This window comes from Macrobrachium rosenbergii, chromosome 56 (genome assembly GCF_040412425.1).
Source record: "Macrobrachium rosenbergii isolate ZJJX-2024 chromosome 56, ASM4041242v1, whole genome shotgun sequence".
In the NCBI taxonomy this organism is placed as follows: Eukaryota; Metazoa; Arthropoda; class Malacostraca; order Decapoda; family Palaemonidae; genus Macrobrachium; species Macrobrachium rosenbergii.
This window is the reverse complement of record NC_089796.1, coordinates 18,578,362-18,593,222: the sequence shown is the minus strand read 5'-3', so window position 1 is coordinate 18,593,222 and position 14,861 is coordinate 18,578,362. Positions and strand designations below refer to the sequence as shown.

At 36.6% G+C, this 14,861-nt stretch overlaps 1 protein-coding gene across 1 annotated transcript in view; it reads left to right on the top strand.

The window, feature by feature from the left end:
• Positions 1 to 14,861, top strand: part of LOC136836614 (SEC14 domain and spectrin repeat-containing protein 1-A) — a 107,366-nt gene that overhangs the window by 89,976 nt on the left and 2,529 nt on the right. The window contains exons 2-3 of the mRNA XM_067101079.1: positions 11,474 to 11,657; positions 12,122 to 12,311. Of these exons, the coding sequence (XP_066957180.1) occupies positions 11,488 to 11,657; positions 12,122 to 12,311 (360 nt within the window). The 5' untranslated portion in view covers positions 11,474 to 11,487. The remainder of the gene's footprint in view (positions 1 to 11,473; positions 11,658 to 12,121; positions 12,312 to 14,861) is intronic.

The window sequence follows — 14,861 nt, the reverse complement described above, 5'->3', positions numbered from 1 at the left end:
TTGACTTTAAATGTTTTAATATTTGAAAGCTATTTGCTGTCATAATATTTCTTTGCTGATACACTTCTTTCACCAAATAATTCCCTTTATATTAGTCATTGGCTCTACCAGTAACTGCTTGCGAGTCAGAATTCAAGTCATAAACTCGGTCACCACTGTGTTTGAAAGGTATTTTGTTCATTCTCTTCTTTTCTGCTATTTCGGACATTTTCAAGCGATCAGTAATACAGTAGACTAAAAGTGTAAACCCACGAGTTTCTCAGATTTAGGTTTTTTTTTCACGTATCTTTTTTTTTTTATAAATGTATATTTTAAGTGATTATTGTGTCTTGTGTGTATCTATCTCCACTTGTCGCTAGAATCGTGGGGATGGGGTTTTGCAAAACACTTATTTTGATGCAGAACAAATGAAAATCTTGATAACGATAGCAGTTGTAGTAGTTGTAGTAAGTTAAATTCTTTACAACATTTCTGTACCGGTCTCGCCATGTTCATTATTTCATTGAAACCCTTTGTCAATTGGAGTGTCTTTATGCATGTGGGCATGTATGCAAGCATGCATGCAGTCGCGTGCGTATTTGGAAGAAAACTGTAAAACTGTATCTCTGATCCATTCTTAAATAGTAGACAACCAGTTGTCATAAATAGAACATCCTTTGACCGTGTGTGATTGTTACGTTGGCAACGTCCAGTGGCTGGAAGCTGTTCTTGGGGGAACACCAGTTTTTATAACAGCAACGCTGCTACTACTCCTCGGTTGAGGCTGACCTCTTTCCTTCCGTGGTACTCCTCTCTCTCTCTCTCTCTCTCTCTCTCTCTCTCTCTCTCTCTCTCTCTCTCTCTCTCTGTTAATCAAATGCAAAACCATTTCTTGGCTTAATTGGAATTTTCTTTCCCTTAAACGGAATTAGAAATTTCTTCAGTTTCTAAAATTAACTCTCTCTCTCTCTCTCTGTCTCTCTCTCTCTCTCTCTCTCTCTCTCTCTCTCTCTCTCTCTCTGTTTTAACCAACAAACAAACAAATGAATATAAGAATAGACTTTTGCCATAAATATTTTGTCTGTAACATGAAGGCAAGGATTTTGTTTAGGTCTCTCTCTCTCTCTCTCTCTCTCTCTCTCTCTCTCTCTCTCTCTCTCTCTCTCTCTCTCTCTCTCTCATATCAGCGTCATTTATCTCGAAGCCGGCCTCACAGCTCTCGGGCGAACAAAAGGAAAAATAGCAAACTTCTGACAAATCCGTTTTACGAAGTTTGGTTTTCTTTTCCCCTGCCGGCTTCTTCCATTTGCAGTCCAGACACCGAACCTCTTAGAGAGAGAGAGAGAGAGAGAAGAAGAAGAAAAAGAAGAAGAAAAAGAAGAAGAAAGAAAAGAAGAAAGTGAGGCGAGAATCTATTACATGGAGAATGCATTAAAATTCTCGCTTTATTTTGATCGTAATAAGATTCCATTTAAAACAAATATACGTTTTGTATTTGGTTGCAGAGAGAGAGAGAGAAGAAGAGAGAAGAAAGAAGAGTTGAACTCTGGGGATGGTGGGGTGGGGCAGGGGAAACCCCTGAAACGACGTAATGGGATTGAAATATTAGAAGAGGAGAAGAAAGCTTGAAGACAAAGAAGCAGAGTAAGAAAGGAACGATTGGGAGGCATGAGACAAGGGAATAAGAACCTGGTCTCTGGTGGGAAATGAGTGGATGGGGCAGTCAGATTAATCGCGAGGAAATGAAATTATTATTATTATTATTATTATTATTATTATTATTATTATTATTATTATTATTATTAGAAAGATAACAGGGAGAGTAGATGGAATGCGAAAATATATATGAAATACGCGAAAGAAAGATTAAACAAGGAAAGGGTTGAGGGAACATTCATGATGGAAGGAAAGTAGACTTTGGTTAGGAATATAATACTTGTAGGTAAAAAAAAAAGATGTATTTTTTATTGGAAGTTTGCGGAAGAAATGACAATTTAAGTTAATATATTAGAAAGTGTAAAAAAAAAAAAGAAAGCGAGGGTGATATATTTTCTACGAGAGAGAGAGAGAGAGAGAGAGAGAGAGAGAGAGCGAGAGAGAGAGAGCGAGAGAGAGAGAGAGAGAGAGAGAGAGAGTTGGAAACATAATCTTTTGGAGAGTAACGTCAAGAATGGAAAAAAGAAAGCGAGAACCTAATGATCTATTTGTACAGTAACACGCTTTGTGTATCATGCAATAATTTCTTTTCTTTTGCGCGGTAATATTGGTCGTCCTGTAATAAAGTCCACGCTTAGACTTCGAGTCGTCCAGTTCAGGGCTTGCCTCTCTTACCAGGTTTCCCTATATAAGTAAGCAGAATGAAGGTACCTTGGTTCGAGATCGGGACGTTACGCACCGTCATTAGGGTCTAGATTTGTCTTCTCGATGCTGTTCGAGTACCTTCGTTTTTAACGGTATGGGCACGCTAGTGTTTTGTAATTTGTAATGACGGTCAAAGAACTGTATATTTTTGTTTATCTAGATCAATACGAGTAAATGGAAGTAAATAATATGTGGCACAAGGAAGGAAATTCAGGAAGATAAGAATACAAGTCTGCGTATGGACGTCAGGTTCTCATGAATTGCAGATGATATGGAAAATTAGAGAAAAATTATGTCATCGACTAAAAAATAGGAAATTTATTTTGTTTGTCACAAATGGCATGGTCAGCTATAGTGTTAACATTCGCATTTAAAAATTTTATATGTCATGGCAAATACCAGTAGCCTTGATGGACGTTGGTTTGTAAGATAGACAACAATAACCATTCGATTCTCTTGAGGCGATGAAATTGCGTGTACTCAACAAGCATTGTTGATTGGTGGAGCCATTCGTACTAGGTATAAGATTTAATTATACGATAATTTCGCAAAGTCGTGCAAAAGTATGGCATACTGACGATTGAAATTCACCGACCCGTTCGCATTCAACTCTCCGAGCGGCCAGTGAAGAATTAGAGGAATTTATTTCTGGTGATAGAAATTCATTTCTCGTCATAATGTAGTTCGGATTCCCAATAAGCTCTGGGTCCCGTTGTAGGTAACAGTTGGTTCTTAGTCATCAAATAAATCTAATCCTTCCGGGCCAGCTCTGGAGGCTGTTAACCAAACTCAGTGGTCTGGTTAAACTAAGATATACTTTTGCATCTAAGCAACTCTTTCTTTTTCCTTTGCCAACAATGCCTTTGGAGTAGGTTTGCTTGCATACATATGGGGGAGCTTTGTTTGTTGTTGCTCTTATTCCTTTCTTTTGTGATTGAGAAACTAGCCTTTGTATGTGTAGAGTATAGGAGGAGAAAATGAAGCCTCAAATACATACACATATACATGCACATAAGTATGCGTGCGAACAGTAGCCTACGTTTAAACATGGCCATAACCATTTCACAGTTATATGACACGATAATCAGCAAGCAAGCACCCGCTAACACGAACTGCTACTACACAGTATATATATACCATGAGGTTGACCTGGAATCGAAATCACCCTATAAAACAAGATCACATTTATGGCCCAGAAACAGCTCTCGTAAAATGATCTACTCACTGTGAGACCCTAAACAGGGAGAGAAAGAGAACTGCAACGTCACAAACACGCTAAGGGTCGAAGTATAAGGACTTCTTTTTCTTTCTATTTTTTTAGTTTTTTTTTTTTAGTCTTTCACAAAGTCATGTGAGATTTTAAGGTTTAGATGCATTAATCTTTTTTTCTCTGCTTCTGCATTTCTAATTAACTCGAGGCTTATTCTAGTATACTTATCCACGTTGATGCCTTCTTTACAAACGAGGAAAAAAAGGAAAAGAAAAATAAAAGGTTAAGCGGAAAACTGGTTTCGATTTTGATGGGTAACGTACAAAACTAGTTTTTGGCGTTTTCTTGTAAGGACTTGGTTGTGGTTTTCTTTTTTTACGGAAGCTGCAACCGCTATGGTTCACTTGACGTTCTCGACTGTTTCTTTCTTGTTTTTATTTCTGTTTTTGACTGAACATTAGAAAAGCGATGGCTTGTTGGAACAAAATGCTTACGAAGCATTTTCTTATTTTTGCTGACATGACCGCAGAAAACTCTCTCTCTCTCTCTCTCTCTCTCTCTCTCTCTCTCTCTCTCTCTCCCCGTAGCAGGCCGTTTTATGATTAAATCTGCCATTCAATTGGTTCCCGTATGAAATATTTTTAATACGAGCTTTGGAGAAAGAAAAGAGGCTGTCTAGCTAGGAGAGACGGGACACTTGAATGAGTCGGGGCGTGGGAAGAGTGGAAATGAGGTTTAGGGAAGGACAAAATAACTGGGTAGACCCATCAGACTTTTAATACTATAGGTTTTCAGCTGTTAAATAAATGCATTTCAATGGTGATAAAAAGATTATATATATATATATATATATATATATATATATATATATATATATATATATATATACATACGTATATATGTGTGTGCGTGTGTATGTAATATCATACACACACATATGTATATATATATATATATATATATATATATATATATATATATATATATATATATATATATCAACAGTGAAGTGCGTTTATTTAACAGGTGAAAATCTAAAGTACTCATAAAAGTCAGATGGGTCTGCAGTTGTTCTGTCTTTCCATAAATCATTTCCTCTTCCATATATGTATATGTATGTATACATACATACATACATACATACATACATATATATATATATATATATATATATATATATATATATATATATATATATATATATATATATATATATATAATTATATTTTCGAACTTTGGTGCTCAATTTCTGCTTCAGTACGCCCCAATTCTCTGCCACTTCTGGGATCAGACCCACTGCTTTTTCTTCCTCCTCTATTGCGTTCGGGCCAGGGAGGGATAAAAGGCATTATTATCTTGCCCTTTCTATTGACCTTTGCATTCAAAGGAAAATATATTTTTCCAATATTGGAACGTCGATGGTTTAGCCAAAGTGTTGACCTAAGCACTGAGTTGTGTACTTGGTGGGTTTTCTACTGTAGTGGGCCGCAGCCAAGGTGGTAAAATGCATTGAGTTAGTAACTTTATCCCAAGAAAACTTTCAAAAATCGGAAGAATCTTATCCTTCAAAGGGAATAGGAGTAAAGTTCAAATCACTCTCTCTCTCTCTCTCTCTCTCTCTCTCTCTCTCTCTATATATATATATATATATATATATATATATACATATATACATACATATATATATATATATATATATATATATATATATATATACATATACATACACACATACATACATATTTACACACACACACTATATATATATATATATATATATATATATATATATATATATATATATATATATATATATATATATATATATATATATATATATATATATATATATATATATATATATATATATATAATACTTTTATGTATGTGTTAAATATGTATAAAAGAAGAGAGAGAGAAAGAGAGGGAAAGAAAGAAGGAAGAAAGAGAGAGAGAGAGAGAGAGAAGATGCTCCATTGCCCCATCTTCCAAGGAAAGTTTAAAAAAGTTTCGAAATAAATGCAGTCCTTCTCTCTCCTCTCCTCTCCTTTCCTGCGCAGGATTCCAGGACACACACACACACACACACACTCGACATTGTCCCTCGTTAATTCAAAGTTGGCGTGACGTGAGACTCTAAGTTTTGCCTCCTTCCTCGCGACCCGTCCTTAATTAAACGGGGTCAAACGCTATCAGTGCAGCCTGGCTTACGGCACTGATGAAATGTCAGAGTTAAATGAACAGCGCTGTCAGGTTGCTAAGGGGCCTGCAGTTGCTCTGCTTTTTTTCCCCCCCTGCCTTTCCGCTTGTTTTAGTTCTATTTCACAAAATATGTATATGTATATATGTATATATATTTATATGTATACATTATATACATATATATATCTGTATATACATATATGTATATATATGCACTTATACTCACTGTATATACGTATATATATATCTATACACAAATATAAAATTATATATATATATATATATATATATATATATATATATATATATATATATATATATATATATATATATATATATATATAACTTTTGACTTGGGGCATAGATGGTCGGTTTTAGTGCAACGTATCCCAGGCCAGGGAATGCCTAGAGGAGGATTGTGAACCTCTTTTTGTAGAGATAATCCCCATAAGGGTGAATGAAGCTTTGCTGAAGCAAGCGTTAACTACATACATCAGGTTAGTTTTTTTTACTGAGGACTGTTGCTTCATTGGTATTAAGCTGTAGAGTCCATGTAATTCTTCCCTAAGAATTATTTTTAAATTGGGTTCCAGATATATATCCTAAGGAAGAGGTGCGCTTGGTGAGGGATTGTGGATCCCTTTTTGGGAGGTAACACCCCCTTAGATAAAGCCAGCTGTATCTGTTTTGCTGAAGCCAATTAGTCACGCTTTTCAACGAAGGGAAAAGAAAATTATAGTATCCTAAACGGTCATCAAGTATATACGTATATAAATATATGTATATATTTATATACATTTATATATTTATATATACATACAAACTTACATACACAGTGTTCCCCGTGCGTCTTGTCTTTTCTACTTGACGTCTGTGGCTTGGTGGCTCCAGATGGTCCTACCCTTCCGATTTTGGTAACTTAGTTGACTAACTACCAGGCACCTAATTCACTCCTTCGGTCCTCAGATACACAGCGAGTTTAACGAAACGTTCGAAGATCGTTCCACTTCTCATGGGAATCAATAACTGACTCTTACGTTAGTGAGATGAGTATCTTGACCTCTAGACCACACTTGTGTGTGTGTGAGTGGTTTGTAAGATAAATTGGGCTGGGCTGCAGGCTAGACCCCTCTCTCTCCCACTCTCTCTCTCTCTCTCTCTCTCTCTCTCTCTCTCTCTCTCTCTCTCTCTCTCTCTCTCTCTCTCTCTTTGTTAACCTTCACCTTGGCGAAGTCTTGTAAGAAAGGTGAAGGGTGAAATGCTACTCTCTGCGGTTTGTTTGGTACTTGAGCGAGAGAAATCTTGTTGTGCGAGTTCATTGGAGACACGAAATGGTCTTTGGGTTTTAATCGTGTTGCAGAGAAATTCAAAACCTCTGATGACCTAAATCCTTATCTCTCTCTCTCTCTCTCTCTCTCTCTCTCTCGTGGCGTAGTGGTAGTGTACTCAGCTTTCAAACTGAGGGACATACGAATAGGCGCTTTCTCTAAAATCTAGCGTGATATGGTCATCTAAGTAGTGAATTATTACCTAGGTGTTATTCGACCGTTGCGGGTCGTAGCTGGAATGGACGGAGAGAAAAGAAAAATGGAATTGTCAGACTTGAATTTTTATTACTCTCAAATTGTATAAAATCAGGATGGGAAGGCCTCTTCGAGGTAATTCTTAATCCAACGGGGTGAAACCATTCACTAGATTTTCATGTCTCTCTCTCTCTCTCTCTCTCTCTCTCTCTCTCTCTCTCTCTCTCTCTCTCTCTTAGTTATTCCGAATCCAAGAAACATCTGAAAAAAAGAGAAGAAAAGGGGTTTTAATGTATGATCCTTGTTTCACGATTATACTGATGATGATCGTGATTATGATAAAACACATGGTGAATAAGTGAAACGTAAAATGATGCGTTCATTTATGTGCCAATCTAATTAAATATATATATATATATATATATATATATATATATAATATATATATATATATATATATATATATATATATATATATATATATACATACATATATATATATATATATATATATATATATATATATATATATATATATATATATATATATATATATATCTATCTATATATATATATATATATATATATATATATATATATATATATATATATATATATATATATATATATATATATATATATCCCATCCATATGCCTTTTTCTCCTTAGATGGGTTGGCTCTAGTGGTGCTAATCCCATTTCTGAGCAAATCTTTTCGAAGATGTTGCTAGCCCCTAGCCCCTATGCCTTGAACGCTGACTGCGGCTCGCCGTAGTCGGCAGACTAAAAGTTAAATAATTCCCAGCTAGAGCCAACAAAAGTACAATGAATTTATCAAGAAACGGGCATAAATCGATCCCAAATCTTGCTGGTGAGGCATGGTTAAGCGTTATTGACAAATACGTACCTACACGACAGTGAAGCGGTCGTATAACAATACTTTGTCAGGTAGAATGCGGATGACACTGGCTCATCCGGCGCCAGCATTGTTTCTCAGCGTGCACTACAGCTTGCAAGACAATGGAATTCAACTTCTCTCTCGGACTTGGTAAGGTTTCTCTGATTATCTAAGAAGATTATCGTTCCTTGACGTAAGGTGGTAGTACAGATGAATGAGCAATGCGCATACACACGTACATTTGTTCTACTCAGTGTTGCCAATGCCTCAGTACTCAACCTGTTATGCCTAGTAGCCCAGATTTAACGCTCTCGTGATTTCAGGTTTTCTGGGAGCTTGATTGTTTTGTTACGTTAGAATGGGATTTTGGCAAGAGTCCATTTTTCCCCTCTTTTACTTATATTTCCGATTTTAAAGTCTCGTTCTCTAGTGTGTCTGTATCCGCGTTTTTCTTTGTTATTTATTTTTTATTTGCTAAGGAAACCGAGACCGACGACTGCCACGCCCATATCCAATCGGAAAATTCGGCAGAGGACAGAATTCAGAACTTTGACTGTGAAATAGATATGATTACTGCGAGAGAGGGAAGAGCGAGGTATATATTCGGTCCGCGTTTCTCTAACGCATTTATAGAAAATGCATTTTATTTCTCTCTCCTGGGGGAGATTGCATTTCTTGTCGTTTTAAAGGTTTCCCTTCACTGCCTTGGTGGAACAGCCTTGTGTGTTCACATTGGTTAATTTTCATTTTCCACCAGACTGTCAGACACCGAAATTAGATTCGGCGTTTTTATAATTTCATATTTAGCCAGTTATGGATGTATGGCGTCACTATGGAAGCAAATATGGATTCGGCTCTATACAGCCTGTCATCGTATTTGGACTTGAGCTGGTAAGTCAGATGGAAACAAGCAAATATAGATTCAACCTTTCATAGTCCTCTTCAACTTCCCATAAGCTGTTTGTAAAGGAAAAAACATATCGTGTGATTAAAATGAATAGGACCAAGCTAAGCTCGGAGGAGATGATAGATCTTGAAAGGTTATGGAAAAGCGGAAACATGCAGGAGAGTTTCATAGCTTGATCGTGAAGGGAAAGAATCGATGGGTATTGTAAAATAGGAGACCTTTAACAATGCTCAGTTCGTTTTCTTGCACCAAACCAATACGATTTATTGAGGATTCTAAGTTTTTTTTTTTTTTTTTTTGTTCAAGCTAAGACTACTAACCATTTGCTTGCCTTTTCCCTTTAACTGGCAACTCAAATGGTCGAGTTTTTAGCGTGTACTTCCAATGCAGATTTTATTGCAATAACTCGTTTTGTATACCGTTGGACGTCCGATCGCAGGAAGGAATCACTTTTGGGTCTGGTCAGTACTTGGCAGGGTGACCTCCAAGAAAATACCAGATGGCGTCGGCACTCCAAATTCTGAATATCCGAGACGCGATGCCCTGGCTAGCAACCTCGTTCTCAAGATACTTGCTTGGGAACAAAAGATTATCACTTTCTTGAGCCATCCCTCCAGGGGAAGAAAGGCTTGTAGGTAAAAAATAAGATGTATTTTGTATACAGCGCTCTGAACATACTCATTACAAAGTTCAGTCTTCAATCTACGTTGCAGTACACTGGTATTCCATCATGTCGGAGGGTTACTTCATACGACCAGACGTCACGCAATTCCCAAGCATAATCACCCTTCTTCTAGGTCGGCCTCTTATGTTAAGGTTCATTTGCTCGCAGAACGAGAATCGGTTGGAAATCCGTGTGGAAGGTAATTGTACGAAAAATGAGATTACTCTCTCTCTCTCTCTCTCTCTCTCTCTCTCTCTCTCTCTCTCTCTCTCTCTCTCTCTCTCTCTCTCTTAGAGCAAATGCATTTATTTTAATTCCATATGTGTGAGTTGGTTTTTCCTTTGGCGAATTAAAGCTAATTATTTTCCCTGCTCCCTTTGATAAAGACGAGATTAGGTTTTTGCATAAGTAATCTTGCAGTTACATGCTCTTTGGCCAGGTATTACAGCCCTCACCTGTTTTCTCTTTCTAATTTTTAGTTATCTGTTTGGAGTTTGTTTCTTTAATTTTCTTTAAGTATTGCAAAAAGAAATAAAAAAAGCCTCTCATAATTATCGTTTTCAAAACCAAGTCTGACGTAGGGAAAGGTCATAGGTCTCGTGTCCCATCGGAGTGCCTATTATCATAAACGAAGATTCGTAAAACTGAGACATCAGTTGAGAGGGTTTCATTAACTTTATTTATGTCTCTCTGTATGTTCATCCTTGTAGGATTACGTGTGGTTAATGAAGGAACAGGCTGTCCTTTTAGACTTCCAAAAAAACACACTCTGACCTGAGACATGTTCACATTTATGTTAAACATTCTATTTTCACGTTCTACAGGCTATTTGCCTAAGGCTTCATTGCCATTTTAGTCTCTCCTTAAGGAATACATGGTTTTCCTCTCACTTGTTTTGTTTTGCTTCAAGGAATTATTAGTATGTACGAAGGTTTTGTAATGGTCAATTATTTATGGAAATGTTTCTTAAACTGTTTTGTATCGCGCCCCCTCTCATCACAGTTCTTTGCCAATTCAAATTTCATTATACACTATTCTGCAATTTTCAAGTTAAAATACAGCGTTTAATTGGTTAAGCAAGATTATTTCATTGGGATTCTTATGCTACTAAGCTTAATCGCTTACTAGATTTTGGTTGTATGGATGGTCGAGAGTTTTTCTGTTTCTATATTTTCGTTTAACTTATTGTTGTTATGCACCTAGTTTCAGTGAAATTTATAATATTAACTGTAAATAGCAATTGCACTTGAATAAAAAAGTAATCTATATTTTCATAGTAGCTATAATAAAATAAAATTTTTAATTACTTCTAAGAAAATACAACACTAGTGACTTTTATCTATATTCTGCTTATATATTTGAATATTTCATTGCAGTAGTCTTGGTGTTAAATGGAAAGTTAATGGAAAACAAGAAAGCCGGTATTGTGAAACCAAACTTTTGCACGTTTTCGCCGCCGGTTCTGCCTAAACCAGAACGGCACAAAGAACGTAAATTTCATTTCTTGTAGAGTTCAAATCCCGACAACTCCTCTGTATTTGAACTACTTACGGGCCTGTTTCAATATTCTGAGGGTCCCATTTGGGGTACGCACCTTCCATTTAAGAATTGCATATCAGCAGAACGCACCTATAGCGAGCTGTTTTTACCGTTATTAGTGTTTTTATTTATTTATTGTGTAGATCAGTCTTTAATAGTCACTCCTCCTAATATTCATTTTCTTTTTCAGAAATGTAACAGAAAATGGGAAGCAGTGAGTGGGAGGGGTTACTGGAGCGTCGCTTGGCGATACTCCCAGGATCACGAGACCCAGGAGGCGGCCCTATATTGGTCATTCCATTACCCCAAGACCCGTCATGTCATGACGTCGGGAGCATATCAGCCACTGTCAAGTACCTGAAAACGATACCTAGGTAATGGGAAGAGTATCTTTTGGTGATTTAAACCTTTATGAAAAATAGTAAAACCAAGGTCCCCTAGTAAAACAATTGGAATTCGGAACTCGATTCCAGCTAAAGAAACTAAATATCTAGATACCTTTTTGGCAAAGTTTTATGGTCAGGATTTACGGGAGTTAGCATTTAGATTTTGAATGACTTGAAATGTTTTCCTCTTACTGCATTCTATAGTTCTGTAATTTAATTACTATTTTTATTTATTTTTATATTAACTATTCAGCGACGCATTACTGAAAAAGCTACAAACCTGCCAATTCAGTGTTGTGAACTTCATCCAGTAGAAATCACCCAGTTCTAAAAACTGCCAGATCTGCTTGTTTCCTTCGGAAGTAATCTCTAACGAGCTTCATTCCTAAATCTGCAAACCAAGTTAATTGCTCTAGATGTAATCACTAACCAACCTCCATCCCCTTCTGCAGCGTAAGTTCGAGAGAGAGAGGATGGGTTGTCATCGTGGACGCTCGCGTGTGCCATTACCGGCTCGTAAAACCAACCGTGAGCACCATCAGGGCCACACTGGGTTACATCAGGCACCTCTTCGTGGTCCGCCCCGAAGGTTTCTGGGACAAACAGAGGGTCGACTGTAGGAAGAGCGAGGTGGACAATCAGGTACGGGAGGAAGTCACGTGATTTTATTCGTTTGTTGGGTCTACAGTGGGTTGTGCATGTGTGTTTACTTATTGTTTATAATGAATAGTCTTTGTATTACCTCTGGTTCTTGCTCAGAAGATATAAAATTTTTAATGTATTCAAATCATTTGGCATTTTTCAAAAATAATAGCTTTATTTATATGAAAATGCCTGTGGTTCACTTTCAGAGAATACTTTCGTTTTTACGTCTTTTCTCATTATAGGCTTCGTTAAATAGTAGTTGTTTGCATATTAGATTGATCTAGGGCCAGCACTGGATCCTGCTCAGTGAGCATCCCCTATTTCATGAACAGATGAAAGTTTTATATTTATAATATTTACATCTTTAGCTATAAAAGTGTTGTTATTGTAGAATGGCTTTATGGCAATACAAGCTCTTAGTCAGTAAGCACCCAGTATTTAACAAACAGGGGAATGATATTGTTTCATCTGTTATGTATTTTTCCATCTTTTTGGGGAATTTCAGAATCGTTTAATTATATTAGACTGGCTCTCTCAGTACTGTTTCCTGGTCAGTAAGTACTGCATACTTAACAAATACATATTTTTATGCATTTCTGTTCATTGTTTTTGAGTACAAGAGATTGTATAGTAAATTATAACTGGTCTTGTGGCTGAAGTGCCCCTTGTCCAGTTAGCCATTCGTATTTGAAAAAAAGAACTTGGAGGAGGACAAACTTAATATAATTCTAAATGAGCTTGTAAGCGAGCCTCTGATTCGCAGTGAGCAGAACGACAAGAAATGGCAATGCTACAGTATATGCTTTGTGCTTCGTTTTCACCTTTCAATTCTGAAAATATTTCTTTACGGGAGTTGTACGAACAAAAAATATTGGATGAAATTCAGTAGTGACAAGGATGTAATTTCAATGTAAACCTTTATGGAGGCTTTTAGTAATGGTTACAGTGTTTTTTTTTATTTGTAGACTTCTTTTTTGACATTACTCAAGTCCGTGACTTTCCTTCTTTCTGCCACGCTTTGGAGATTTTTTCCTGCCTCTGTTGTTCCTTAATCCATCTATTTCCTTTTTATTGTTTTCATCGGACCTACAGCGGAAAAGGCATCAGGGTGACCGTCCCCTTGCATTTTCTTTAAAAAAAAAATAATGTTTTTGATGTCGGCTTGAATGGACATCTTGCGTTTGTGGAAAATTGTCTCTTTCTGGGTACCTTGCGTATTTGGAAACATGTCTCATTCTGCAGAATATGGTATAGTTGTGATATCTTGATTGGGTATCTTGCATATTTGGAAATGCCTCACTCTGCAGAGTAGAACATAGGTTTGATAATTTTGACGATAGTTTAATAAATGTGGAAATATGTTTCATTTTGTAGAGTTAAGATATCCAGTTATAACTTGACTGGATATCTTGTACATGTGGAAACACATCTCATTTTATAGGCCACGATATGGTTGTGAAATCATGGTTAGGTATCTTGCATATATGGAAACATGTCTCATTCTGTAGAGTGCGACGTGGTTGTGGTGTCTTGACTGGGTATCTCAGCATATGTGGAAGCTTATCTAATATGGTAAAGAGTGACATGGCTGTGATATGCTGACTGGATATCTTGACATTTGTGAAACGTCTCATTTTGGTTGCGATATCTTAGCTAGATATCCTGGTATATCTGGAAGCATGTCTCATTCTGTAGATCACGAAATGGTTAAGTTATCTTGCCTGAATTTCTTAGCATATGTGAAACCATGTCTCATTCTGCAGAGCACAATAGGGTTTTGATAATTTTACTGAATATCCTAATATGTCTGGAAACGTCTCGTTCTGTAGAGCACACTGTTGTGATATTTTGACTGGGTATCTTGTATATGTGGAAACATATATCATTCTATACAGCACAGCATGGTTGTGATATCTTGACTGGATATCTTAGCACATGTGGAATTCTGTCTCATTCTGTAGGGCATGGCATGGTACTGATATCTTGATGGGGTATCAGACATGCACGGAACCATGTCTCATTCTGTAGAGCATGATAGGGTTTTATTAAACTTGACTGGATATCTTGATCTTTCTGTGGAGTGAGACGTGTTTTGATAGCTTGGTTGGATATCTTGCTTATGTGAAAAAACATCTCTTCGTGTAGAGTGCAACATGATTGTGATATTTTGGCCGGGTATCTTGCATACGTGGAAACTTATCTCTGTCAGTAAAGCACAACCATATTGTGAGAGTTTAACTGTGTCTTACACATCCGGAAACATTCTCATTCTGTAGAGCATGACGTGGTTGTAATAGCGTATTTTAATTTTTCTTTATAATACATTTCCTCTTCTGCCTTCCTTTGTGCATTGGTCTTTCAATTTTTACATTTTAGTTTTTATAGATGACTTTATAAACTCCTGAATCATATTTCTAGATTCTGGTAAAACTCATTTATGGACTTGTTCTTAAACTGGAGATGGAAATTCAAGCAAGGTGAAGTTAAATTTTGGACAGCTATGTGAGAAGAGACGAAAGGTAATGGATGAAAAGCAAAAGGCGGAAA